This window comes from Oncorhynchus masou, chromosome 21 (genome assembly GCF_036934945.1).
Source record: "Oncorhynchus masou masou isolate Uvic2021 chromosome 21, UVic_Omas_1.1, whole genome shotgun sequence".
Taxonomy (NCBI): domain Eukaryota; kingdom Metazoa; phylum Chordata; class Actinopteri; order Salmoniformes; family Salmonidae; genus Oncorhynchus; species Oncorhynchus masou.
In genome coordinates, this window is record NC_088232.1 from 39,620,710 (window position 1) to 39,648,138 (window position 27,429).

Sequence of the window (27,429 nt, forward strand, 5' to 3'; positions counted from 1 at the left end):
TGACTACAATTTAACTCTCCAGTTGGAGCTTTTCCATTTGTATGGCTGAACTTATTTTCACTGTTGGATGCAGAGGCCTGACTTGGCATCACGAGTTCTTTCTTTTCCCAGTTGTGGTGTTCTGAGTAAAGCTAATAAAATGGTCAAGTGGATTTAACATCACTTGAAACTCTAAAGAGGTCAGGAAACCATTAAGTCGATAAAATGAAGCACCATAGAAGACTGTGTTCTCCCACATGTGTCATAAATGAATCACTTCTCCCTCGTATTCCTATCACATTTCATACCATGTCCTCTGATAATGTAATCGTTTTCTGTCAAGCTATATGATCCTTTCAAGATTGACTGTGAAATGACGTAATCGCGTATAGATGGGAAAATCTGTCATGAAGATGATAATATACCGTGAGGAAGAGAGGAACACAATATGGGCGCAAAGTGCTCTGCTCTTTTAACTGTCCCTCATTCAGATATAGAGCCCAACCCGGAAGCATGTCGTTCACGGCATCGCTTTCATCACTGTGTCTTGCAGTGCTCATACCATCACATAAGCCATTGAGGACGAAGTCTCTTTTAGTAATAATGTTGTTTTACCATTTCTGGTCTTACCTCAAACATCCATCTAATATCCTACCTTCACCTCTGTGTGTTCAGGCTAGCAACCAGACAGACCTGGAGAACTGGGTGACAGCCATCCACTCTGCCAGTGCCTCTCTGTTCGCTAAGCGCCATGGCAAGGAGGACACGGTGCGTCTACTTAGGAGCCAGATCAGAGGCCTGCTGCAGAAGGTAGACATGGACGGTAAGATGAAGAAGATGGCTGAGCTGCAGCTGTCCATCGTCAGTGATCCCAAGAACAGGAAGGCCATCGAGAACCAGGTGAGGATGAGGTAGATGATGATGGTTATGTTGATAGTGGTGTGTTCTCACAGTGAAGCAGTGGTTAGTGTCCCAGACAGATCTGTTCTGTTCAGTGTGTTTGTTAGGAATCTAGCAGCTCTAAAAATATGAGCTGTGAATCAACCCACGCGACTAAAACCCCATGTCTTATTTTCGGAAGCAGGAGAAGTAGCCTAAAAGCAGCTAATGGCTGTCCAAACATATACTCAGAGGAGAGGAGCGGCAGGCTGCTGCTTCCCATTGCATCAGATTGGGATTCCAGATGTTGTTCTATATAATGACCTCTCAACGTTAGCCCCTCTAACACCCTGCCTGAGGAGAAAAACAGACCAATCACTGATTCTCCCCGCAGCTAAAACTGTCCTGTACATATAATGTAGTGAGCCATGGAGATGGCTAAAGACTCAACACCAAGCTAGCCTCCCCTCATTTCAGCCCCCTCAACAGTCCCAACTACTTAAGAGTATATATCAGATTTATAGTGCAGTAATTCATCCTTCGGAGGTGGATCTGGTTGCTTCAAAGCGTTTCAACTCTGAATTAGAAGATAGTGATTTTGGACTTGCAACATTGTGGGGGTTGTTTGTGATGGTTGGATGTTTGTGTTGGGAAGGTTGTGAGTGAAAAGACATCTACCGTGACTGCAAGAAATGAAAGCTCAACATCCAGGATTTTGCTTTGTAGACAAGGTGGATGTTGCTATGTTTTTATAATATTCTTATCAATGAGGTAACATAGCTGTGAAAAAGATGAATGGCTAATGGCTGTCATGACCAATGGGAATGACATGGAGGGCAGTGTCGGTCTTTCAGACTGACTTGGTGTCTGTTTTCTATTAGCTATCACAGCACCTCGAGACAGAGAGGTCTGGAGCCAATGATAGGGTCAGAGGGGAGAGGGCGGGGTTAGGCCCTGAGACGGGTGCCCACAGCTGATGATGGATTTAGGATGGGGGTGATTGGGCTATGAGAGGGCACTTTGATGTTTACCCTCCCCCTTCTCAAAATCAGTGCCCTTTTGAAGTCTCTCTTTTCCCCTCCATAGTGAAGTCATAATCAGGTTGGCATGTACAATCATTAAGAAGAGAGAGGGGGAAAGTCAAAGGAGGCTGTATGTAAAAGGAGGCCCATTCCTGCCACTTAATGGGACTGAAATGGGAGTAAATAGGATTGCTGTAAGGCCAGATGGGACAATATGCCTTCAGCGGTAAAGACACACACACACACACACACACACACATACACATACACATATATATATATATCCATGCCAGCCTCTTTCTGATTCTCAATCTGATAATGGCCAAGCTTCTTTAATATGATGATGGATTAACATTGCCTGACAGAATGTAAATAAGATGTGATCGATCAGACATGGGTTTGTGTGTGGCGCTTCCAATTGTGGCCATACGGTGTCCAATATTAAACCGTATCAACTATCAAACCATGACCTTCCTGTCTTTACTCTGGGAGAAGAGGAGTCCATCTAATTGAAATGTAATTGTATTGGTCACATTTTTCAGATGTTATTGCAGACGCAGCGAAATGCTTATGTTTCTAGCTCCAACAGTGCAGTGATACCTAACGATGCTAAACAATACACATAAATACAAAAAAGAAAAACACAAATTCAGAAATATCAGAACGAGCAATGTCAGAGTCCGGAATATAAATATATATCTGTATGGTGGTGTGTATGGACAGTATATGAATAGAAAAGGTGTGTCTGTATAAACATTATGGACAGTATATGAATAGAAAAGGTGTGTCTGTATAAACATTATGGACAGTATATGAATAGAAAAGGTGTGTCTGTATAAACATTATGGACAGTATATGAATAGAAAAGGTGTGTCTGTATAAACATTATGGACAGTATATGAATAGAAAAGGTGTGTCTGTATAAACATTATGGACAGTATATGAATAGAAAAGGTGTGTCTGTATAAACATTATGGACAGTATATGAATAGAAAAGGTGTGTCTGTATAAACATTATGGACAGTATATGAATAGAAAAGGTGTGTCTGTATAAACATTATGGACAGCATATGAATAGAAAAGGTGTGTCTGTATAAACATTATGGACAGTATATGAATAGAAAAGGTGTGTACAGCAGTAGTTCTATAGGATGAGCCTTGACTAGAATACCGTATATACATATGAAGTGGGTAAAACAGTATGTGAACATTATTGAAGTGACCAGTGTTCAATGACTCTGTACATAGGCCAGAGTTGAGTACTGGGTTGTACCCGTCTAGTAACAGTGACTAAGGTTCAGGGCATGGTACTGGGCGGAGGTTGGCTAGTGGGGGCTGTTTAACAGTCTGATGGCCTGGAGATAGAAGCTGTTTATTAGCCTCTCGGTCCCCGAGATTGTATTGTATTGTCTCTGCCTTCTAGATGGTAGCGGGTGAACAGGCTGTGTTTCGGGTGACTTGAGGTCCTTGATGATCTTCTTGGCCTTCCTGTGACACCAGGTTCTGTAGTTGTAATTGACAATGTAATGCCTGCTCTCCAAATAAAATGATCCTCTCTTGTCCCCCAGAATACCTCACTGTAATAGCCTTAGAGACAGGGTTATCTCAGAGGATTTACCAAGCCTGACACTTAGGACCACACAGCCCTGCTCAGACTCTAACCCATGGATGACGCTGCATTCATTTAATTTTTTTATTTTACTAGGCAAGTCAGTTAAGAACAAATCCTTATTTTCAATGACAGCCGTGGAACAGCAGATTTGTACCTTGTCAGCTCGGGGATTCGAACTTGCAACCTTTCGGTTACTAGTCTAACACTCTAACCACTAGGCTACCCTGCCACCCCAAATATTCATGAAATAAATATACATGACCATACACTAGATGTCTGGTTCAAATTGGCTCCAGAAGGGCTAAGTGTTCTTGGGTTGAACCTTCGCTCTGTCTGAACACACAGCATTGTGCAACAGGATCATTGTTGGTCTTTACAGTCCTGTTTCGATGGTGGAATGTTCTAGGCTCAGATTGGTCCCCTGTCCAATTCATTCCCTACCATGAAGGATTCCATCAGTCTGAATCAATGTTAATGAGAGGGTGGATTCCGTACTGGTCTGTATTGTAAATGAACTCTCTGCATACTAGCACTATAAAAGTAAATTGTATAGAGTCGTTAAACTCCACAGTTCTCTCATTAAAGTTAACCCCCCCAAGCTTACAAATAAGCACCATCTCATACTTTACATTACATGGTGCTAAAAGGGTCTGGATGCATGTGTTCATTCTCCGTGTTGGTGAGTGTGTTGTGTGTGTTTTTAGGGGGAGGGTTATACGGTGGTCTGGTGCTCGTCAACCCCTTCCCATGACTTTTATTGCAGTGAAATAAGATACACTGCATTACACACACACACACACACTACAAACCTCCTTCATTATATCATCAACCTTACTGCCCTCAACCGGCACCAGTTTTTGCCCCCCACTCCCACCACCACATCTGTAAGCAATCCCAGCTTGTTGGAATGCACCCTAAATGTTCTCTCTGACCTCCCTCCCTCCATCTCTCCACTCTTCCCTTCCCTTCCCTTCACCCCTCTCTCCCCTCCTCATTTCTCCAACCCTCCCTCAGATCCAGCAGTGGGAGCAGAACCTGGAGAAGTTTAACATGGACCTGTTCAGGATGCGCTGTTACCTGGCCAGCCTGCAGGGCGGAGAGCTGCCTAACCCCAAGAGCCTGTTGGCTGCAGCCAGCCGGCCCTCCAAGACTGCCCTGGGACGCCTGAGCATCTTCTCAGTGTCCTCCTTCCATGCACTGGTCAGTCTCTGGTTGGGATGGAGGGTGTCTATATAGACTGAAGTTGAAGCAGGTTGTGACTGCAGAGGTAGATCTAGTCCTGACGGTGTGTTATGTCTGTTATATCGTCAGGTCTGTTCCAGGGATGAGGCCACACTGAGGAGGCACTCTGTGTCCCTGAGCCAGAGATCACGCAACAAGAAAGGCCTCTTCTCCTCCCTCAAAGGCCTGGACAATCTCACTAAGAGGGACCGCGAAAAGAGACCGTCTGCAGGACAGGTATGGTACCTGGACACACTAAATGCCCATACAGAGAACACACACATACCTACAAGGAAATTGATGCAGGACTTTTTCATATTTCTAAGAGAATGTTGAAATGGGGCCCTGGTGTGCATTTGTACCCCATAAACATGATTTTATTTTTTTAGAGGTAATAAGCTCATATTTTTTGTTGTTGTAATTACTCTTCCCCACACGCTCATTATCTATTGATGTTGTCAGCCCCCACCCCCTATGCCCTGAAGGTACTGCCCAGCAGAGTCTTCTAAGGCATGGAACAGACCTACTTCCCAGGAGCTCGTCTATTATGAAAACCAATGCATTTGGATAATGGTGTAGTACACTAGATTAAGATGTCACAACATCCCTACAATCTTTCTCTGATATAGACAGTATTCTGCTTTGCGTCTGAGCTGGAGGCTTCACTTTGAGGATACATAAATGTTTCTACGGCCATGGCTCTTACAGGTTTTGACTGATGGACTGACTTTGATTGTAGGGAGCATGAAGCACCCATCTATAATATAGACGCTGCTAACTGCCAGCTTCTGATTCTCTGTAGTGCTCTTCCAAACAGGAGGCCAGGTGTCCTGAATGCAGACTAAACTGAGGCTTCCCTGCTCCCAGTACTTTCGGCACCCCTCCACCTCCGCGGGGCTCTGTGTGTGTGTGTGATGTTGATTGTGGTGTTTGGGAGCTCCAGCAGGCTAGCTAATGAGACCCAGTTTGGTTTCACAGCGCAGAAGGCCGAGGTGGCTCACAGCGCACGACGAGCAGGAACAGTTCTGTACCATGAATTATTAAAAGCCATATGTGGTAAATTGTAGCCTGCTGTACCCAGCCCTTCAGCGACAAACAGATGGTTTGTGTAAGTTCGCTAAATATTAAACAGCCCCACAGTTATTCACAGGTTCCCCTGCAAAGCTCTCCAGTTGAGATATGTTTCTGTTCCTTTTCTATGCTCTTGGTGCCTATTAAAAAGAGTGGCACATTGCTTCGAGGGGAGTAGTGCCGGTCTAGTGCTCAGTTTCCCATCTTTCCTGGAGATGAGTTAAGCCTTCAAGTTGTGTGACATCATTGCTCTCTGTCCTCCCAATGAGTCAATATGACATGTGTTTATTACAGAGGGATTTATACTGAACAAAAATATAAACGCAACATGTAAAGTGTTGTTTCATGATTCATGAGCTGAAATAAAAGATCCCAGAAATATTACATACGCACAAAAGGCTTATTTTTCTCAAATTTTGTGCACAAATTTGTTTACATCCCTGTTAGTGAGAATTTCTCATTTGCCAAGGTAATCCATCCACCTGACAGGTGTGGGATATCAAGAAGCTGATTAAACAGCATGACCATTACACAGGTGCACCTTGTACTAGGGACAATAAAAGGTCACTCTAAAGTGCAGTTTTGTCACACAACACAATGCCACAGATGTCTCAAGTTTTGAGGGAGCTTGCAATTGGCATGCTGACGACAGGAATGTCCAACAGAGCTGTTGCCAGAGAATTGAATGTTCATTTCTCTACCATAAGCCGCCTCCAATGTCGTTTTAGAGAATTTGGCAGTACATCCATCAGGTCTCACAACCGCAGACCACTTGTAGCCACGGCAGCCCAGGACTTCCACAACGGCTTCTTCACCTGCGGGATCATCTGAAGGGGGAGTGTCTCTGTCTGTAATAAACTCTTTGTGGGGAAAAACAAATTCCGATTGGCTGGACCTGGCACCCATGGCTGCGCCCCTGCCCAGTCATGTGAAATCCATAGATTAGGGTCTAATTAATGCGTTTCCATTGACTGATTTCCTTCTATGAACTGGAACTTAATAAAATCTTTGAAATAGTTCCATGTTCCATTTTTCCATTTTTGTTCAGAATCGACAGCAGGTTGATCTCATAATGCCAAACTCTCACTCCTTTACTTTCTCTCTCACATCCTCACTCCTTTTTCTCTCTCTCTTACCCTGGCGCTCTCCCTCCAGCTCTGTTTCTCTACTTCTATAAACATTAGCTACCGGCTCCCCTCCCACGACGTCCCACAGTCCTCTTATTGAGTCATCTCAGTTGACTAAGCCCCAATCCTATTTTCCCTGCTTGGTGATTTCAAAATCAAAAGCTCTCCCTCAACACAGGCCTCTCTCTGTTAGACAAGGGTGTGTAGCGTTACCCTAGCCTGGCCAGGGTTCAGTGGCTGCCGCAGGCCGGAGGGCCCAGGGATTTGTGGGAGAAGTTTAAGAGTTCTAAAGTTAGTGGGCTTTGCGGCAGTCAGGCAGCGGTGTTTACAGCTACTATAATAAGACCTGCTCGGTGCCTCATACAGCATGTATAACCTCCGTAGACGGCGGTCAATGCTCTGTATATCACTACTACTGCCATCTGTCTGGAGAGGCCATGTTCATTTCTCATCTGAAGCGAAGCAGAGTGTTGGGTTTAGCTGTGTTAAAGTACATTAGAGCAGTGGTGTCATCATTCTGAACCTGCTGAGTCACCCTTCCTAGAGGGCTTAGGGACTCATCACATGCCTACCTGCGTGCCTGCTAAAACATGCTTTACACCGGGAGGGAGGAAGGGAGGGAGGAAGGGAGATAGAGAGGTAAGGGATCAAGAAGAGAGAGATTAAGAGGTAGAGTTAGCAAGAGGAGATCTGGAGGAGGAATCCTCCGCCCTTCTCTCTACCCTAGCAGGCTGTCTGTCCTCTCATCTCTTCTCTCTAACCTGGCAGGCTGTCTGTCCTCTCATCTCTTCTCTCTACCCTGGCAGGCTGTCTGTCCTCTCATCTCTTCTCTCTACCCTGGCAGGCTGTCTGTCCTCTCATCTCTTCTCTCTACCCTGGCAGGCTGTCTGTCCTCTCATCTCTTCTCTCTACCCTAGCAGGCTGTCTGTCCTCTCATCTCTTCTCTCTACCCTGGCAGGCTGTCTGTCCTCTCATCTCTTCTCTCTACCCTAGCAGGCTGTCTGTCCTCTCATCTCTTCTCTCTACCCTAGCAGGCTGTCTGTCCTCTCATCTCTTCTCTCTACCCTAGCAGGCTGTCTGTCCTCTCATCCCTAGCAGGCTGTCTGTCCTCTCATCTCTTCTCTCTACCCTAGCAGGCTGTCTGTCCTCTCATCTCTTCTCTCTACCCTGGCAGGCTGTCTGTCCTCTCATCTCTTCTCTCTACCCTAGCAGGCTGTCTGTCCTCTCATCTCTTCTCTCTACCCTGGCAGGCTGTCTGTCCTCTCTCTTCTCTCTATCTGTCTGTCCTCTCATCTCTTCTCTCTACCCTGGCAGGCTGTCTGTCCTCTCATCTCTTCTCTCTACCCTGGCAGGCTGTCTGTCCTCTCATCTCTTCTCTCTACCCTAGCAGGCTGTCTGTCCTCTCATCTCTTCTCTCTCTACCCTCTCTTCTCTCTACCAGGCTGTCTGTCCTCTCATCTCTTCTCTCTACCCTAGCAGGCTGTCTGTCCTCTCATCTCTTCTCTCTACCCTGGCAGGCTGTCTGTCCTCTCATCTCTTCTCTCTACCCTAGCAGGCTGTCTGTCCTCTCATCTCTTCTCTCTACTCTAGCAGGCTGTCTGTCCTCTCATCTCTTCTCTCTAACCTGGCAGGCTGTCTGTCCTCTCATCTCTTCTCTCTACCCTGGCAGGCTGTCTGTCCTCTCATCTCTTCTCTCTACCCTGGCAGGCTGTCTGTCCTCTCATCTCTTCTCTCTACCCTGGCAGGCTGTCTGTCCTCTCATCTCTTCTCTCTCTGACACTCCTGCCACACAGTAGTCCCAGCTGTATCTCTACACTACTTATTACTGCCTCTCTCTGGAGCCTCACAGGCTGCCCCAGTCCTAGCCCTAGTCACAGTCCTAGCCCTAGTCCCAGCTTGCAGCCCAAGCCCTAGGCCTAGTCCCAGCTATAGCGCCAGCCCTAGTCCCAGCCGCAGCCCTAGTCCCAGCTGCAGCCCTAACCCCAGTCCTAGGCCTAGTCCCAGCTGCAGCCCCAGTCCTAGGCCGAGTCCCAGCTGCAGCCCCAGCCCTAGTCCCAGCTACAGCCCTAGCCCCAGTCCTAGGCCTAGTCCCATTTGCAGCCCTAGCCCCAGCCCTAGTCCCAGCTGCAGCCCTAACCCCAGTCCTAGGCCTAGTCCCAGCTGCAGCCCCAGTCCTAGGCCGAGTCCCAGCTGCAGCCGCAGCCCTAGTCCCAGCTACAGCCCTAGCCCCAGTCCTAGGCCTAGTCCCATTTGCAGCCCTAGCCCCAGCCCTAGTCCCAGCTGCAGCCTTAGCCCCAGCTCTAGCCCCAGCCCCAGTCCTAGCCCCAGCTCTAGCCCCAGCCCCAGTCCTAGCCCCAGTCCTAGCCCCAGTCCCAGCCCCAGTCCTAGTCCCAGCCCTAGCTACATAATAACAAAGTTTGTGTAATAAGTCTGCTGCTATGGGTTACCGCTGTTTAATAGATGACTACAGGGATTTTAACAAGTCAAGGAAACATGTTTCTCTCTGTTGCAGATCTTTGAAAGTGATGGAGGACAACCCTACTGTCTCCCACCCACTAGTTCTGAGGTCAGTCCATGTTACACTTTCATATGACTGTTTCATATAATTCTATTACCTTTTAGGAGTAAGGATATAAAAATGTCAAATACCATATAAATTTAGTTTTGATTTCTACTTCAGATTAGATATCAAACAATCATACAATTCATTGACTGAGAGTCTACAGGCTAGATTTTCTAAGTGAGCACATATGGCTGAGACATAGATCAACAGTATCATGTGTCTCAGCAAGCCTCATGGTTACGCATTACGATGACAGGCCGTGGGATGACATCTCCCAGGTACAGGGGTCAGGGGTTAAGGGTCATGCCTGCAGCTTGTGTCTGAATCTGCAGACTTTGGGCTGGGGTCTGTCCTGTACATAGGACCAGAGCGGGATCAAAGGTAAGATACCTTTCATGCCAATCTGCAGGTGTCTGTCTATCTGTACTGCCATATCTGTATATCACAAAGAGAGAAATCTGCACCCCATTGTATCTAAAGGGCAATAGATCCCACTATAAGCAATTCTGTACAAAGCCAAGATCATTAAGGAATTCTAATGTTTTATTTATAAGTGCTCAAAGTGAGTGGCTCCGGTCATAATGGAAAGTGCTGAGAGTGTTGAAAAGCTCGGTCTTGCTCAGTTTCCATCTGTCGCCAGTGTTTGTTAATAGAAGCTCTAGTGTTATTGTATACATCAGGAGTGTGACATTGAGCAGGGAGGAGTAAATGATTGACACCTTGTAAAGAGCAGAATCAACAACCTCTGCATCATCAAGAGAGTTGATTTGTGAGAAGGTGTCAACCATACAAAGGTTAACCCATGTTCACAGTTAAATGGCAGCTGAAAAGTGCAGATGTCCAGGCTTTGGCCCCAACTCCGAGCAGGTCCTCCGAGGCCATGGCCCAGTGAGACATGAGTGCCGGTCCATGGAGATGGAAACCAAAGTCTGAGCCTTTTGTGGAAAACACTGAGGTAAATGTGATGGAAACTCAGAATCAGTGTGAGTGTGAGGAGTGAATACTGGAAATACACACCATCTGAGCAGTAACATACAGTAACTTTAAATCCCTTTGGATCACACATTGGAGCTATTAGCAGGTTACAAACATGTTGTCAGGCAGTTACAAACAGACTGTCTGGCATTTTCTCACACATATAGCATTGTTCCTCTGGTGTCTGTGGCTCTTCTGCTCTCCTCTTCCTCTCTGCAGAACAACTTGTCCTGAATGTGTTGGGATCTATGGGACAGATAAAGATTGACAGGATGGGTCAAAATGAACAGACAGAGAGGGCAGGATATCCATCCGCTAGGCTCGCGTCACTATTTCCCTGGACACAAAGCTCTGTATTGAGACTGAGATAGGGGACCAGGGTGAATGTGGCCAATGTTGGAGCCATGAGCTGCTCCACCCAGCATCAGAATAGCATGTGGCTGATGTGGCTAGGGACAACATCATCTTTTCTTTAGGACGAGCTTTAATGTTGTTGTCAAAGTGTCATGATGTATTTCTCATTCCTCTTTCTGTCCAGGAGTTGGATGAAGTATATCCTGGAGTCCATTTTGATTTAGAGTTGGGCTCCTTTATGTCAGTGAGGAAGCTGTATTGATTTATGCCCCCATGCGTTTCATCCTCTGTTTCTGTTCTCTCTCAACACACACTGCTGTCTCCTGTTTGTTCTCTGCCCGTGTTGGGTCTTTCTGGGTCTTAGTTTCAGCAATGTTTCTATTAATCAGTCATCTAACTCCCTAATCCACTGAAGGAAGGGGTGGATGGGTGGGCGGTTATGAAGGTTCATGATGGCGGTTCGCTGCTAGAAAGAGGGTTACGAAGGTTCATGGTGGTGGTTCGCTCCTAGAAAGAGGGTTACGAAGGTTCATGGTGGTGGTTCGCTCCTAGAAAGAGGGTTACGAAGGTTCATGGTGGTGGTTCGCTGCTAGAAAGAGGGTTATGAAGGTTCATGGTGGTTACATTTACATTTAAGAAAGAGTGTTATGAAGGTTCATGGTGGTGGTTCACCTTCCTAGAATCCAGAGGAACAGTTATGAAGGTTCATGGTGGTGGTTACGCCTATCCTAGATTCCTTGAAGAGGGTTATGAAGGTTCATGATGGCGGTCCTGGCTGCTAGAAAGGGGTTTGTTCCAAGGTTCATTGGGGGCCAGAAAGCAGCGTTACGAAGGTTCATGGTGGTGGTTCAGTGGTAGAAGAGCGTTAGGCCAGGTTCATGGTGGTGTTTCGTTTGGAAAGGGCCTTATGAAGGTTCATGGTGGTGCCGTTCCCCTTCAGCTCCGTAGAAGACCATGGTTATGAAGGTTCATGGTGCCAGTGGAGAGAGCGGAGGAGCTCCTAGAAAGAGGGTTATGAAGGTTCATGGTGGTGGTTCGCTTCTGGATGAGTTGTAGGGTTATGAAGGTTCATGGTGGTGGTTCAGCTCCAGAAAGGGAGATGACAAGTTCCTGGTGGTGGTTCTCTGTTAGAAAGAGGGTTACGATGGTTCAAGGTGGTGGTTCACTGCTAGTTAGTTGAGAACGACAGGGTGTTGTCCAGGTTCATGGTGGTGGTTAGCGCTCCTGGGAGGAGGGTTATGAAGGTTCATGGTGGTGGTTCGATCATGGAAAGAGGGTTATGAAGGTTCATGGGAGTGGTGGTTCCGCTCTTGCCGAGGTTCATGAAGGTTCATGGTGGTGGTTCGCTCCTAGAAAGAGGGTTACGAAGGTTCATGGTGGTGGTTCGCTGTTAGAAAGAGGGTTACGATGGTTCAAGGTGGTGGTTCACTGCTAGAAAGAGGAAAGTCTGAGAGGAAAGTCTGAAGCATAGGTTTGAGTTTTGACACACACACTCACATGTACGTTAAGGGCCGGCGCGTGCTGAGGCTTGATGACCAGGCCGTTATAACCCTGCCTGGGTCAATTAATGACTGAGTACCATGTGGCTCAGGTGGTAGAGCATGGTGCTTGCAACACCAGGGTTGTGGGTTCAATTCCCACGGGGGACCAGTACTCACTACTGGATAGATAAGCGTCTGCTAAATGACTGAAATGTACTTGGCTTGAGGTGAAGAGGCAGACTGGTCGCCAACTGCCAACAGAGCAGTTATTTTCCAATCACACCATGTTGGATGGACAGACAGACAGGCAGGCAGGGTGGTTTTGCAACCTTTCCCAAGACAACCATTTTTCTCTCTCTCTGAAAGTATAACCATTACCTCATTAACCCACAGGAGTGGACAGAAAGTTGTGAAAGAACCAGCTCTCTGTTGCTTGTCTCCACAAAGCTTAGAGCAACCCGTTGGCCAGAACATTGGTAGGCTTTATGTTGGCAGTGTTCTGTCAGGTTACTCTTCCCAGATGGACATGTTGCTGGAAAATGAAATGACTGTTTTCTTGTTTTCTTGTACAACCATGTTGTTCCAGCAACCTCGGTCAGAAAGCCACTTTGGCATCCTCGCCAGACTCTCTGTGTGCGCGTGTGACTATATGTTTATGCCCAACAAACATAGACCAAGTCAAAGAGACCTTAGTCCCCTAGTCTCACTCTGGTCTCTGAGGGAGAATGTCTCCCAAGTTTTTCCTCTGTGACACACACACAGAGTCCAGGAGACACACACCACTCGCTGTAGTCTATCAATGTGCTAAAACGCCACTATTCTACTTCAGTCCACACAGCAACTCTCTAGTGATGTGTTTTCATTGAAGCGCTGCTGAATCCTTGATTGTTTCTGCTGGTTGTGACTTTTTAAACATGTTTGAGTGTTTACTCGCTATGTGGAGCCTTGTATAGCAGCTGTGGTCTGTATAGTTACTGTGGCATCGCCCACAACCCCTTAATGCAGCAGTGGCTGTTTTCCCTTCAGAGACATGGAGTCGCAACCAAAACCCAAATACTGCTGCTTCTGAGGTCCCGTGGCAGGACGACCCAGCATTAATACTAACCCCAACCTCATTGTTAATGTGGATAGGGAATAATTGGCCTGATGGACTCCAGGAAGGAGCCTGTCAAGGCAGCCATTAATCCTTCACTAAACATGAAATCATCTGGATGGCACTCAGAACTAAATGAGCCAATTATCATGACGATGATGACGATGCAGTCTTTTTGTAGATCGGTGTAGATGTCGCCCAGGCTCGACGCGCTCCTCACAAACTCTGCCAATAACCCCCTGTAACCAATTCCCTTGTGTACACCATCATTATGATGGCTATTATATGAAACAACTGCGTCCTGTGATGTCTAAATGGCTAATTGCATGACATCTTTGTACATGACATCATGACATCTTTGTACTGAACTTTGAGCCACTGCCAGTTTCTGGATCGGTTTAATGGAAACCTATTGATCTGTCTTCACTCCCTTCCTTTCTCTCTCTCTCGCTCTCTCTTTCTCCTTTTCTTCCTCTCCCTTTCTCATTTTCTTGCTCTCCCTCTCTCCCTCCTGTCAGAGACTGGACAGCCTGGCCAACCACTACTCTCTGGCTCCCCCTGAGGGCGGTCAATGGGAGAGCAGTGGTGAAACACTGGGCTGTGTTTACATGCCTGACAGCCACGCCGTCCAAGTGCCTATGAGACGGGACCATACAGTGGCTGATGTCGTCTCCCTAGCCTGCAAGGTGAGAGTCAAGGCTCAGTGAGTGTTTTTAATATTAGGGTTCCGAGAGCTCTGAACACTTAGTTTTAGTTATGAAACAGTTCTTAATGAGAGAAGCTCTTACTTGAGGTTATGCCTTGCTCTTATTAAGCCTGCTTTTATTAAAAACAACTCTTGTCAATGTAGTCATGTTAGAAGCTCCAATCTGTCAGTAATTTGACCAACCCATGCTCTTGAGCCTTTTGTGAACCCCTCATTTCTTATGTAGTGTTATGCCTATTGTTAGAGCTCTTCTGTCCATTTTTTAAAATGGCTTGTACAGTAGACAGTTCATGATAGTTACTTTGCTGTATATATATATATATATATATATATACACTGCCATGCACTCTCTGACCTGTGTGACAGCAGTGGGATGGCTGGCTAGCTCATTCTCACACCCACACAGCACAGACACATGTACACACACACTTTATTCATCAAACTTAATCACCTTTGAGCCGCAGTGAACATATCCCACGTCATATGCCTTTTTGTGTAGACCAGGTGCCTGGTCTAGACTAGTTGTATGTGCTGTTTATTGCTGCATTCAGGGTGTTGACAGATCATGTTTCCCTATCACAGTTGACGCAGCTGGACCCTAACCTGCACTGTCTCAGACTGCACAGATGTGTGGCCCAGAACGTAGAGGTCCGCACCCCAGCGCCCAGTGAACTCCTACATGACCTGGTGAGCTAACACCTTATTCAGCATAATACTTTACTGGAAATGCAGAGAGGATTTTAGTTGTTTAACATCCCTGACCTATGTGTGAAGGTGTTATCTGACTGAGTTCTTTCCTTTGTGCAGTTGTATGACGAGCTAGAGGTGTTTCCAATGAATGTATTCACCCTGCACATGACGAGACCTGCCTGCACTGGAGACTTTGGTAGGTGTTCTGTACTCTAGCAGACAGGAACCGTATGTGTGTGTCATTGCCTCATAGATCCTATAAGTCATTAGTTCAGCTCTATTTGTAAATATATGGTCATTGCACTCTACTAGCCATCGTTGACGCTGTCTCTCATCTCTGATGTCAGGCTTCGCAGTCACAGGGAACATAGATGGACAGAGGAACAGCCGCATCTTTGTCAGTGAGGTTTTGCCTGATGGACTGGCCTTCAGTGAAGGTATGTTCACTTAACTTTGATTAATAAACTCTGCAAAAAAGATACGCCCCTTTTTCAGGACCCTGTCTTTCAAAGATAATTCGTAAAAATCCAAATAACTTCACAGATCTTCATTGTAAAGGGTTTAAACACGGTTTCCCATGATTGTTCAATGAACCATAAACAATTAATGAACATGCACCTGTTGAACGGTCATTAAGACACTAACAGCTTACAGACGGTAGGCAATTAAGGTCACAGTTATGAAAACTTAGGACACTAAAGAGGCCTTTCTACTGACTCTGAAAAACACCAAAAGAAAGATCCCCAGGGTCCCTGCTCATCTGCGTGAACGTACCTTTGGCATGCTGCAAGGAGGCATGAGGACTGCAAACGTGGCCAAGGCAATAAATTGCAATGTCCGTACTGTGAGACACCTAAGACAGCGCTACAGGGAGACAGGACAGACAGCTGCTCGTCCTCGCAGTGGCAGACCACGTGTGACAACACATGCACAGGATCGGTACATCCGAACATCACACCTGCAGGACAGATACAGGATGGCAACAACAACTGCCCGAGTTACACCAGGAATGCACAATCCCTCCATCAGTGCTAAGACTGTCTGCAATAGGCTGAGGGATGCTGGACTGAGGGCTTGTAGGCCTGTTGTAAGGCAGGTCATGACCAGATATCACCGGCAACAACGTCGCTTATGGGCACAAACCTACCGTTGCTGGACCAAAAACAGGACGGGCAAAAAGTGCTCTTCACTGACGTTTATTGCTGAAGGAATGTTACACCGAGGCCTGTACTCCAGGGTGGGATCGATTTGGAGGTGGAGGGTCCGTCATGGTCTGGGGCAGTGTGTCACAGCATCATCGGACTGAGTTTGTTGTCATTGCAGGCAATCTCAACGCTGTGCGTTACAGGGAAGACATCCTCCTCCTTTATGTGGTACCCTTCCTGCAGACTCATCCTGACATGACACTCCAGCATGACAATGCCACCAGCCATACTGCTCGTTCTGTGCATGATTTCCTGCAAGACAGGAATGTCAGTGTTTTGCCATGGCAAGTGAAGAGACCGGATCTCAATCCCATTGAGCACATCTGGGACTTGTTGGATCGGAGGGTGAGGGCTAGGGCCAATCCCCCCCAGAAATGTCCAGGAACTTGCAGGTGCCTTGGTGGAAGAGTGGGGTAACATCTCACAGCAAGAAATGGCAAATCTGGTGCAGTCCATGAGGAGCCGATGCACTGCAGTACTTAATGCAGCTGGTGGCCATACCAGATACTGACTGTTCCTTTTGATTTTGACCCCCCCTGTTCCTTTTGATTTTGACCCCCTTTTGTTCAGGGACACATTATTCCATTTCTGTTAGTCACATGTCTGTGGAACTTGTTCAGTTTATGTCTCAGTTGTTGAATCTTATGTCCATACAAATATTTACACATGTTAAGTTTGCTGAAAATAAATGCAGTTGACAACTTTTTACTGAGTTTATTTACACTACTTACATATCTCTGTGTTACTGTAGTGTGACTTTATTTCTTACTGTGTGTTCCTCATCCAGGTCTGAGACCAGGTAATGAGATTGTGGTTCTGAACGGTCGAGGCGTGTCTACTTTGGACCTGGGTCTGATCCAGAAGCTGTTTGCTGAGCAGACCCTCCAGCTGACCCTCAGACGGGACGCACCGCCCACCTCACCCCTGACCTCTGACCCCTCGACTCCGACCCCACTGTCCAACCAATCACAGCTGCTGCAGGACTTCCTGGACACACACCACCATGCCAAGTCCACTACAGGTGAGATTGTGCACCCTCACACACACACCAAGACACACGCGCGCACACATACAATACTGTGTCTTCGCCAAAAGGCTGGTAGGCATCACTTCACAGGTCTAACACAATTACTGTAACTATACAGTGTGGGAAAATTCTTTGCACTTCAGGTCACTGGCTCAAAGAACTGGCATCAATGGTATGATCGATCTCAGAGCATCAGCTGGTTTACTATGAAGATAACTCAATCACCAACAATTACATTACACAGTCAGATAACTTATTGATGTATGCCTTGGATTAGTATTTTATACCAGGGGTCTTCAACCTTTTCTTGTCCAGGGGCCTCCATTGAGGCGGCCCAGGGACCCCCATCATATGTTAAGGATATACATTTTTTCTTGTCTTATCAGGTGAATGATAATGTCAAGGAGAAGTAATCACATGTTTTAAATGAATAGATTTGGTAGATTGTTTTTCATTATTTTCACCTCCCCACATAATTGGAAGAGGAAGTATAAACTCTACCATAGCCTATTAGCTAGGAGAACATTTTAGCTAATAGCAGCTGGTTAGCCATGTGTCGGAGTATAAATACAGTACCAGTCAAAAGTTTGGACACATCTATTTATTTTGTACTATTTTCTACATTGTAGTGAAGACATCAGAACTACGAAATAACACATATGGAATCATGTAGTAACCAAACAAGTGTTAAACAAATACAAATATATTTCATATTTGAGATTCTTCAAAGTAGCCACCCTTTGCCTTGATGACAGCTTTGCACACTCTTGGCATTCTCTCAACCAGCTTCACCTGGAATGCTTTTCCAACAATCTGGAAGGAGTTTCCACATATGCTGAGCACTTGTTGGCTACTTCACTCTGGGCCCAACTCATCCCAAACCATCTCAATTGGGTTGAGGTCGGGTGATTGTGGAGGCCAGGTCATCTGATGCAGCACTCCATCACTCTCCATGGTCAAATAGCCCTTACACAGCCTGGAGGTGTGTTTTGGGTCATTGTCCTGTTGAAAAACAAATGATAGTCCCACTAAGTGCAAACCAGATGGGATGGCGTATCGCTGCAGAATGCTGTGGTAGCCACGTTGGTTAAGTGTGCCTCGAATTCTAAATACATCACAGACAGTGTCACCAGCAAAGAACCATCACACCACCTCCATGCTTCACGATGGGAACCACACATGCAGAGGTCATCCGTTCACCTACTCTGCGTCTCACAATGACATGGAGGTTGGAACCAAAAATCTCAAATTTTGACATATTTTCAACAGTCTGTCCATTGCTCGTGTTTCTTGAACCAAGCAAGTCTCTTCTTCTTATTGGGGTCCTTCAGAAGTGGTTTCTTTGCAGCAATTTGACCATGAAGGCCTGATTCATGCAGTCTCCTCTGAACAGCTGATGTTGAGATGTGTCAGATACTTGAACTCTGAAGCATTTATTTGGGTAGCAATCTGAGGTGCAGTTAATTAACTTATCCTCTGCAGCAGAGGTAACTCTGAGTCTCCCAGTTTCATCATTGCGCTTGATGGTTTTTGCGACTGCCCTTGAAGAAACTTAAAAATTTCTTGAAATGTTCCGTATTGACTGACATTCATGTCTTAAAGTAATGATGGACTGTTGTTTCTCTTTGCTTATTTGAGCTGTTCTTACCATAATATGGACTTGGTCATTTACCAAGTAGGGCTAGCTTCTGTATACCATCCCCACCTTATCTCAACACAACTGATTGTCTCAAACGCATTAAGAAGGAAAGAAATTCCACAAATATACTTTTAACAAGGCACACCTGTTAATTGAAATGTGTTCCAGGTGACTACCTCATGAAGCTGGTTGAGAGAATACCAAGAGTGTGCAAAGCTGGCATCAAGGCAAAGTGTGGCTACTTTGAATAATGATTTGTTTAACACTTTCTTTGGTTACTACATGATTCCATATGTGTTATTTCATAGTTTTGATGTCTTCACTATTATTCTACAATGTAGAAAACCCTGTAGGTGTGTCCAAACTTTTGACTGGTACTGCATATATACACTACCGCTCAAAAGTTTGGGGTCACTTAGAAATGTCCTTGTTTTTGAAAGAAAAGCATATTTTTGTCCATTAAAATAACATCAAATTGATCAGAAATACATTGTTAATGTTGTTCCTTTGTCCAGTGTCTGTGTTCTTTTGCCCATCTTAATATTTATTTTTATTGGCCAGTCTGAGATATGCCTTTTTCTTTGCAGCACTGCCTAGAAGGCCAGCATCCCAGAGTTGCCTCTTCAATGTTGACATTAAGACTTGTGTTTTGCGGGTACAATTTAATGAAGCCGCCAGTTGAGGACTTGTGAGGCGTATGTTTCTCAAACTAGACACTCTTATGTACTTGTTCTCTTGCTCAGTTGTGCACCGGGGCCTCCCACTCCTCTTTCTATTCTGGTTAGGGCCAGTTTGTCCTGTTCTGTGAAGGGATTAGTACACAGCGTTGTACGTGATCTTCAGTTTCTTGGCAATTTCTCACATGGAATCGCCTTCATTTCTCAGAACAAGAATAGACTGACGAGTTTCAGAAGAAAGTTATTTGTTTCTGGCCATTTTGAGTTTATAATCAAACCCACAAACAGTTTTCAGCTGTGCTAACATAATTGTAAAATCGTTTTTTAATGATCAATTTGCCTTTTAAAATTATAAACTTGGTTTAGCTAACACAATGTGCCATTGGAACACAGGAGTGATGGGTGCTGATAATGGGTCTCTGTACACCTATGTAGATATTACATAAAAAATCTGCCGTCTCCAGCTACAATAGTAATTTACAACATTAACAAATGTCTACACTGTATTTCTGATCAATTTGTTGTTATTTTAATGGACAAAAATGTGCTTTTCTTTCAAAAACAATAACATTTCTAAGTACAGTATAGACATTATGGACAGTATGTGGATATAATATGTATTATATCTGAAGAATGCGTAGGATAGAATAGTATATGTACAGCAATAGTTGAAAGGGATGGCCTTGACTTGAATACAGTATATACATATGAAATGGATAAAACATTATGTAAACATTATTAAAGTGACCAGTGTTCCATGTCTATGTACGTAGGGCAGCAGCCTCTAAGGTGCAAGGTTGAGTAACAGGGTGGTAGCCGGCTATTAAAAGTGACTAAGTTCAGGGCAGGGTACTGGGTGGAGGCCGGATAGTCCATTTAACAGTATATGTTTTCCAGTCCCATCTTTGATGCACCTTTACTGACCTCGCCTTCTGGATGATGGCGGGGTGAACAGGCCGTGGCTCGGATGGCTGAGGTCCTTGATGTCTTCTGGGCCTTCCTGTGACACCAGCTGTAGATATCCTGGAGGGCAGGCAGTGTGCCCCTGGTGATGAGTTGGGCAGACCGCACCACCCTCTGGAGAGCCCTGCGGTTGCGAATGGTGCAGTTGCCGTACCAAGTAGTGATTCAGCCCGACAGGATGCTCTCAATGGTTCATCTGTAAAAGTTTGTGAGGGTCTTAGGGGCCAAGCCAAATTTCTTCAGCTTCATGAGGTTGAAGAGGCACTCTTGCGCCTTTTTCACCACACTGTCTGTGTGGGCGTACTATTTCAGATTGTCAGTGATGTGTACGCCGAGGAACTTGAAGCCACGCATTCATGGGCGAACAGGGAGTACAGGAGAAGGCTGAGCACCCAACCTTGTGGGGCCCCTGTGTTGAGGATCAGTGTATTGGAGGTGTTTTTGCCTATCTTCACCACATGGGGGCGACCCGTCAGGAAGCCCAGGACCCCCTACAGTATGGTCCACGGATCCCCAGTTGAATACACCTGATGTATACTATATCTACCGTGCACTGAGACCAGTAAACATACAACATGTCTCCCTACTCAACGCTGCCAACAAGTGTTCCTGGCTGTGGCAGATGGCTGGTGATATAGTCAGTCACACTTCCACAGAATTGCTGCTACTTGGCAGATACTGTGTTAGGACTGGGCCTACTATCAGTAGGTGTGGGTACCACCAACCTTCCTCAATTCCGCTCCCAACACTTTCTCTGGAAATGGTCTATCGACAAGCTGTTGCGCTGACTTGCTTCTCTCCACCAATGTGATCTCATTATTGAAAGGATGCCAGAATATCAGACAAATGCTGTAGGGTTCTGTGGAAAGTGCCAACAAATGGTTTTCTGTATGAAATGACATTTACTATTATAAACATTATATAAACAAAATAATAATCATCACTCATCTATCAAAGAATTTGGCTGACAATTCTCCAGCTCTCTCTCTTTTACAGCCCTCCCTTCCTTGCTTCCCTACGTCTGCTTATCTCTGCTTATCTCTGCTTATCTCTGCTTATCTCTGCTGATCTCTGTCTGTAGAGAAGATCATTTAGATGATCTGTTTGTCACTTACACCCTATTAAGTCACCACAGACGTCCTTTTAATGAGAGTCAAATACTTCCTCAAAACCCATCAGCCCCAATACATTACACTTCCTCATAACCCATCAGCCACAATACGTTATACTTCCTCAAAACCCATCATCTCCAATATGTTATACTTACTCAAAACCCATCATCTCCAATACGTTATACTTCCTCAAAACCCATCATCTCCAATACGTTATACTTCCTCAAAACCCATCATCTCCAATATGTTATACTTCCTCAAAATCCATCATCTCCAATACGTTATACTTACTCAAAACCCATCATCTCCAATACGTTATACTTACTCAAAACCCATCATCTCCAATACGTTATACTTACTCAAAACCCATCATCTCCAATACGTTATACTTCCTCAAAACCCATCATCTCCAATACGTTATACTTCCTCAAAACCCATCATCTCCAATATGTTATACTTCCTCAAAATCCATCATCTCCAATACGTTATACTTACTCAAAACCCATCATCTCCAATACGTTATACTTACTCAAAACCCATCATCTCCAATACGTTATACTTACTCGAAACCCATCAGCCCCAATACGTTATACTTACTCGAAACCCATCATCTCCAATACGTTATACTTCCTCGAAACCCATCATCCCCAATACGTTATACTTACTCAAAACCCATCATCTCCAATACGTTATACTTCCTCAACCTGGTTCACCAACTACTTTGCAGACAGAGTTCAGTGTGTCAAATCGGAGGGCATGTTGTCCGGTCCTCTGGCAGTCTCTATGGGGGTACCACAGGGTTCAATTCTCGGGCAGACTATTTTCTCTGTATATATCAATGATGTTGCTCTTGCTACGGGTGATTCCCTGATCCACCTCTACGCAGATGACACCATTCTGTATACTTCTGGCCCTTCCTTGGACACTGTGCTATCTAACCTCCAAACAAGCTTCAATGCCATACAACACTCCTTCCGTGGCCTCCAACTGCTCTTAAACGCTAGTAACATGCTTTTCAACCGTTCACTGCCTGCACCCGCACGCCCGACTAGCATCACCACCCTGGATGGTTCCGACCTATAATATGTGGACATCTATAAGTACCTAGGTGTCTGGCTAGACTGTAAACTCTCCTTTCAGACTCATATCAAACATCTCCAATCTAAAATCAAATCTAGAGTCGGCTTTCTATTTCGCAACAAAGCCTCCTTCACTCACGCCGCAAAACTTACCCTAGTAAAACTGACTATCCTACCAATCCTCGACTTCGGCAATGTCATCTACAAAATAGCTTCCAATACTCTACTCAGCAAACTGGATGCAGTTTATCACAGTGCCAGCCGTTTTGTTACTAAAGCAGCTTATACCACCCACCACTGCGACCTGTATGCTCTAGTCGGCTGGCCCTCGCTACATGTTCGTCGCCAGATCCACTGGCTCCAGGTGATTTACAAGTCTATGCTAGGTAAAGCTCCGCCTTATCTCAGTTCACTGGTCACGATGGCAACACCCACCCGTAGCACGCGCTCCAGCAGGTGTCTCACTGATCATCCCTAAAGCCAACACCTCATTTGGCCGCCTTTCCTTCCAGTTCTCTGCTGCCTGTGACTGGAACGAATTGCAAAAATCGCTGAAGTTGGAGACCTCACCAACTTTAAACATCTGCTATCTGAGCAGCTAACCGATCGCTGCAGCTGTACATAGTCCATCGGTAATTAAACCACCCAATTTACCTACCTCATCCCCATACTGTTTTATTTGATTTACTTTTCTGCTCTTTTACACACCAGTATCTCTACCTGCACATCATCATCTGATCATTTATCACTCCAGTGTTAATCTGCTAAATTGTAATTATTCACTCCTATAGCCTATTTATTGCCTACCTCCTCATGCCTTTTGCACACTATGTATATAGATATTTTTCCCCCTACTATGTTATTGACTTGTTTATTGTTTACTCCATGTGTAACTCTGTGTTGTTGTCTGTTCACACTGCTATGCTTTATCTTGGCCAGGTAGCAGTTGTAAATGAGAACTTGTTCTCAACTGGCCTACCTGGTTAAATAAAGGTGAAATAAATATACAAATAAATAAAATACGTCATACTTTCTCAACCCATCGGCCCCAATACGTTATACCTCCTCAAAACCCCAATACGTTATACTTCCTCAAACCTAACGTAGCAGGCTTAAAATAAACACCTTTAACTAGATCCCCCTATATACTGGTCTTAACGAGAGGAGAGAGAAATAAACTGTTTTGGGGAGGTTCTCTTCTACACTGTTCAACCAATTCGGTAAATGTGGAGTTGAGACGGAGTGTCTCCTTGGTTAATATACAAAAGTGGAAGTCGCGTCACGGTCTCTTTCCATTTCCCCTGAAAACTGGAGCATCCAGTTGTTGAGGACTCAGCCACATTGACCCTTCAGAGTCGGCCGGACCGATGAGCAGTGGAAATGTCTAGAAAGGTCTTAAGCATAGGAACATGTATGTTCAGGGGAGAGAGGAAGTGTTTTAAGAAGGTGTTTTACTGAAGGGCTCTTCCTATTGTAGGCTTCGTTTCCGGTGATGACTGACACAGTGAGGCAGGGTACTGGAGTAACGCCTCGCATGCAGCTAGCTGAAACAGCCACAGTTGTATGAGCAGGTGTTCGTCGTTTAAACTACACAGGTTTACTCTTCCCCGACTGGCATTCATTTCTAAGGTGAGGGTATCAAAATATATGGTGATGTTTTCCTGTACTGTATATGTGTTTCATGACTTTGAAGAAGTGTCTTTTATACAGTGGAAATTAAGTTTGTGTAATTGCTTTAGCTGGTGACGCTTCGGTCTGTCTTCATAGTTTTGCTCGTTAGTGAAATGATGATGAATTTTCATGCAGCAATTTGAATCTCTGAGGGATTATCTCACCACGCTATTTATACAGATAGAGTTTTCATGTAATTATGCTTTAGGTCATTTATTCTGCATATGAGAACTGAGAAAGTTTCTCTTTCAAGTAGTTAGGGTGTTGAGTTCTCACAGTTGTACAAGAGAGTGAATGACAGTAATTTGTCATGACAACATCCTGAACCAACACCCCAGGCAACACTTCACACTACAGGACTGATGATGACATGTAATACAACTTACCCTGAAAACTGTGTAGCCACAGGCTTGGCACTCAGATGGAGACAAAAGCATCTTACTGTACATAAGATATGAGAGAGGCCTGCAACATGACTGCAGTTTCATCCTCTGCCTCTAAAGAGGGTGTGATCCCAGCCAGGCTGACGAGGGTGATGAGAGGTCAACTCGCTGAACCATACTAGTGTGACAACAACCAGGCAAGACTCCTGGGGTGTGTGAAATGTTTTGTGTCATGTTATATTGCTTTGAGATATGCTTAGTAGGGAAAGGGTTTGTCCAGCTACATCTCTGATAAGTGCCTCTGAAAAGTCTCATTCTCCAGGTGTTTACCTACCAATCAAAAGGTCAAATCAATTGATTGTGCTCATGTGCTGAGTTGATTTCCCAATAGCCTGTGAGTTTGTTAGAAGCAGGAAGGGAAGAAGGCAGGAAGGGTAGATGTCCCTACCAGACCCAGTTAGTGTAATCAGATCTGACCTCAGTTAATCCAGTCAGGTGCCTTTAACCAGAGGCACCATGTGACTGTGAGCTTTCCCAAAATGTGATTTTTAGGAAAACTGCTACAGGAGTTAATTATCATCAGCTCTCCGCTGAGACCATGTCCAGCAGACGAAGGGAACTGTTCGATTGGTTCCCTTGACTGACAAATGGAAAGAGTCACTTCACTGTGATGATGTTTTAGAATCCTGCAGTTGTAGTCCACATCTCCCTGTAGACACCTATGATTACATGGTACACTGGTACTACAGAACTGTGTGTGTGCTATGTGGTCAGCAGATGGATGCTGAACTGTATCATCACCCCATCTCAGAGGAAATGGTGTGTGACAGCACTGGCCTCGAGGACAACAGCATTTCCTTCATATATACCACTATTCCAATTGGCTGTGCTTGTATTAAATGGCCAAGCCAGTTAACTATAAAACACTGAACATCATCCCGTAAATGTGATGCTAATGCTAATTGCTGTGTCTTGCAGATGTGTCCTTGGTGCCAGAGGTCCTTGGTGAGTCCTTAGGCTCTGGGCTGGAGAATGGTCTACAGCACTCCCACAGCAGCCACAGGGCCGTACAACACAGCAAGGTAAGACTGAATCTACGCTGGTACTGTCCACACTGGGCAGGATGAGTCAGAATAAACATACAGAGAGGAATGAGAGAGAGATTCATTCACACTACAGAATAATCAACAGAGCTTTGAGATCATGAACATAAGCAATCTTGAAACACAGTTGCTAAAGTATATGTGTGCAAATGAGTGTGTGTGCTGTGCGTATAAATGTGTTTACTGCTCGGCGCCCCTCATCAAGGACAGCTGTGCTGTGGTAGCGAGGCTGAAGATGACTTGGCACCACTCTTCGAGAGAGCTCTATAATTACACCCTCCTGGGCTCAGTCGAAAGACGGCTTGTTACTGTCACACTCGGAGAGAGGCCCTGTGTCTCGGTCTAATGCCCATACTGTCAGCACTCCTCTGCCTGCTACTAACCTTCTCACTGTCACGCTGAGGTCCCAGCACACGAATATTACCCCAGATAGACATCCTGAACAGTAGAGAGTTGTAAAGACAGTCAGGTTGGTCTGCTAGGGATGAGGCAGGGTACTGAGCTCCAAAGCCCACTGCTAGCATAATTTCCTTCATGGCTCCATCCCTAGCATGGAGGGAGAATAGACCTCTGTCTCTCTGCCTCTCTCTCTCTGCCTCCCTCTCTGCCTTTCATTTCAAATTTCTTTATTGGCATGACGTAACAATGTACGTATTGCCAAAGCGTACAATATTAACATAATTCAAATGATAATAATAATAATCAAGATTGTCAACGGGGCATTCAGTAACCAAAATAATCATACAATGGCTTAGAGGACAGTGCCTGTCAGTCACTGTCCCTCATCTTATGGCAGGCAGCAAGGTTTTGATCAGTAACCATGGTTAAATAGTTTGCCATGGTGTACTGCCCATTTAGGGCCAGATAACACTGCATTGTGCTTTGTGCTTGTGTTTCCCAATAGGTTGTGTAGTTTTGTTTTGACTGTGTTGTAATTTGGTTGTAATTCTGATTGATTGGGCTTCAGTGTATTCAGTGTGTTAGAAGAACAGGTTTGTGAACTCCGGACCAGCTGGATGAGGGACTATTTTCTTTGCTTAACTTTCTGCATTGCAGGGCTTGGTAATGATATGGGAGGATGTAACTGTATTTATGTTGTTTCCAAAACTAAATGACTCTTTTTTTAAAGTTTTTATTATTAGTGGATGTGGGCCTAATGCATTGTTTGTAGTTTTCCCCTGGACATGTATCAGAATCTTCCAGAACTCTGCATGCAGGGTTTCAATGCAGTGTTTGTCCCATTGGGTGAAATCGTGTTTTGCAAGTGGACCCCTCACCTCGCTGATTTGATTTGATTTTGTAAAGTGCATTTGGTTCAATGACACATTCAATTCATTTTAGCCACGTTTTTATAGTTATTTCAATTTGAATTTGTTTTTTAATTATAGAAAATGCCTCTCTGTTCATTCACTGCCTCATTGATGTGTCCAGATGAACGTAATTGTAGTGTGTGCAATATTTTGTACCAGATGAAACCTTTGGTCTTATTCCCTGAGATCGGGATCTTCTCTTAAATCATTATGTTAGTCTTCTGGGGGTTTACTGCCAGAGCCCAGGTCTGGCAGTACTGCTCCAGCAGGCCCAGGCTCTGCTCTAGGCTTTGTGCTGTGGGTGACAGCAGGCACAGGTCGTTTAACCTCTTAATTGTGGAGACTCTCTCGGTCTCTCTCTGTCTTGTACCCTCTCTCTGTCTGTCTGTCTCTCTCTCAATTCAATTTTCAATTCAAATGGCTTTATTGGCTTAGGAAACATATGTTTGCATTGCCAAAGCAAGGGAAGCAGACAATAAACAAAAGG

The 27,429-nt window shown here is 45.1% G+C and overlaps 1 protein-coding gene across 1 annotated transcript in view; it reads left to right on the top strand.

The window, feature by feature from the left end:
- The window catches only part of LOC135508337 (rho guanine nucleotide exchange factor TIAM2-like), an 87,413-nt gene that overhangs the window by 16,501 nt on the left and 43,483 nt on the right, over positions 1 to 27,429 (top strand). Inside the window, exons 6-15 of the mRNA XM_064928445.1 lie at positions 655 to 879; positions 4,507 to 4,692; positions 4,804 to 4,950; positions 9,424 to 9,477; positions 13,896 to 14,063; positions 14,666 to 14,770; positions 14,891 to 14,969; positions 15,121 to 15,210; positions 16,766 to 16,999; positions 25,508 to 25,611. Coding sequence (XP_064784517.1) covers positions 655 to 879; positions 4,507 to 4,692; positions 4,804 to 4,950; positions 9,424 to 9,477; positions 13,896 to 14,063; positions 14,666 to 14,770; positions 14,891 to 14,969; positions 15,121 to 15,210; positions 16,766 to 16,999; positions 25,508 to 25,611 — 1,392 coding nt within the window. The remainder of the gene's footprint in view (positions 1 to 654; positions 880 to 4,506; positions 4,693 to 4,803; positions 4,951 to 9,423; positions 9,478 to 13,895; positions 14,064 to 14,665; positions 14,771 to 14,890; positions 14,970 to 15,120; positions 15,211 to 16,765; positions 17,000 to 25,507; positions 25,612 to 27,429) is intronic.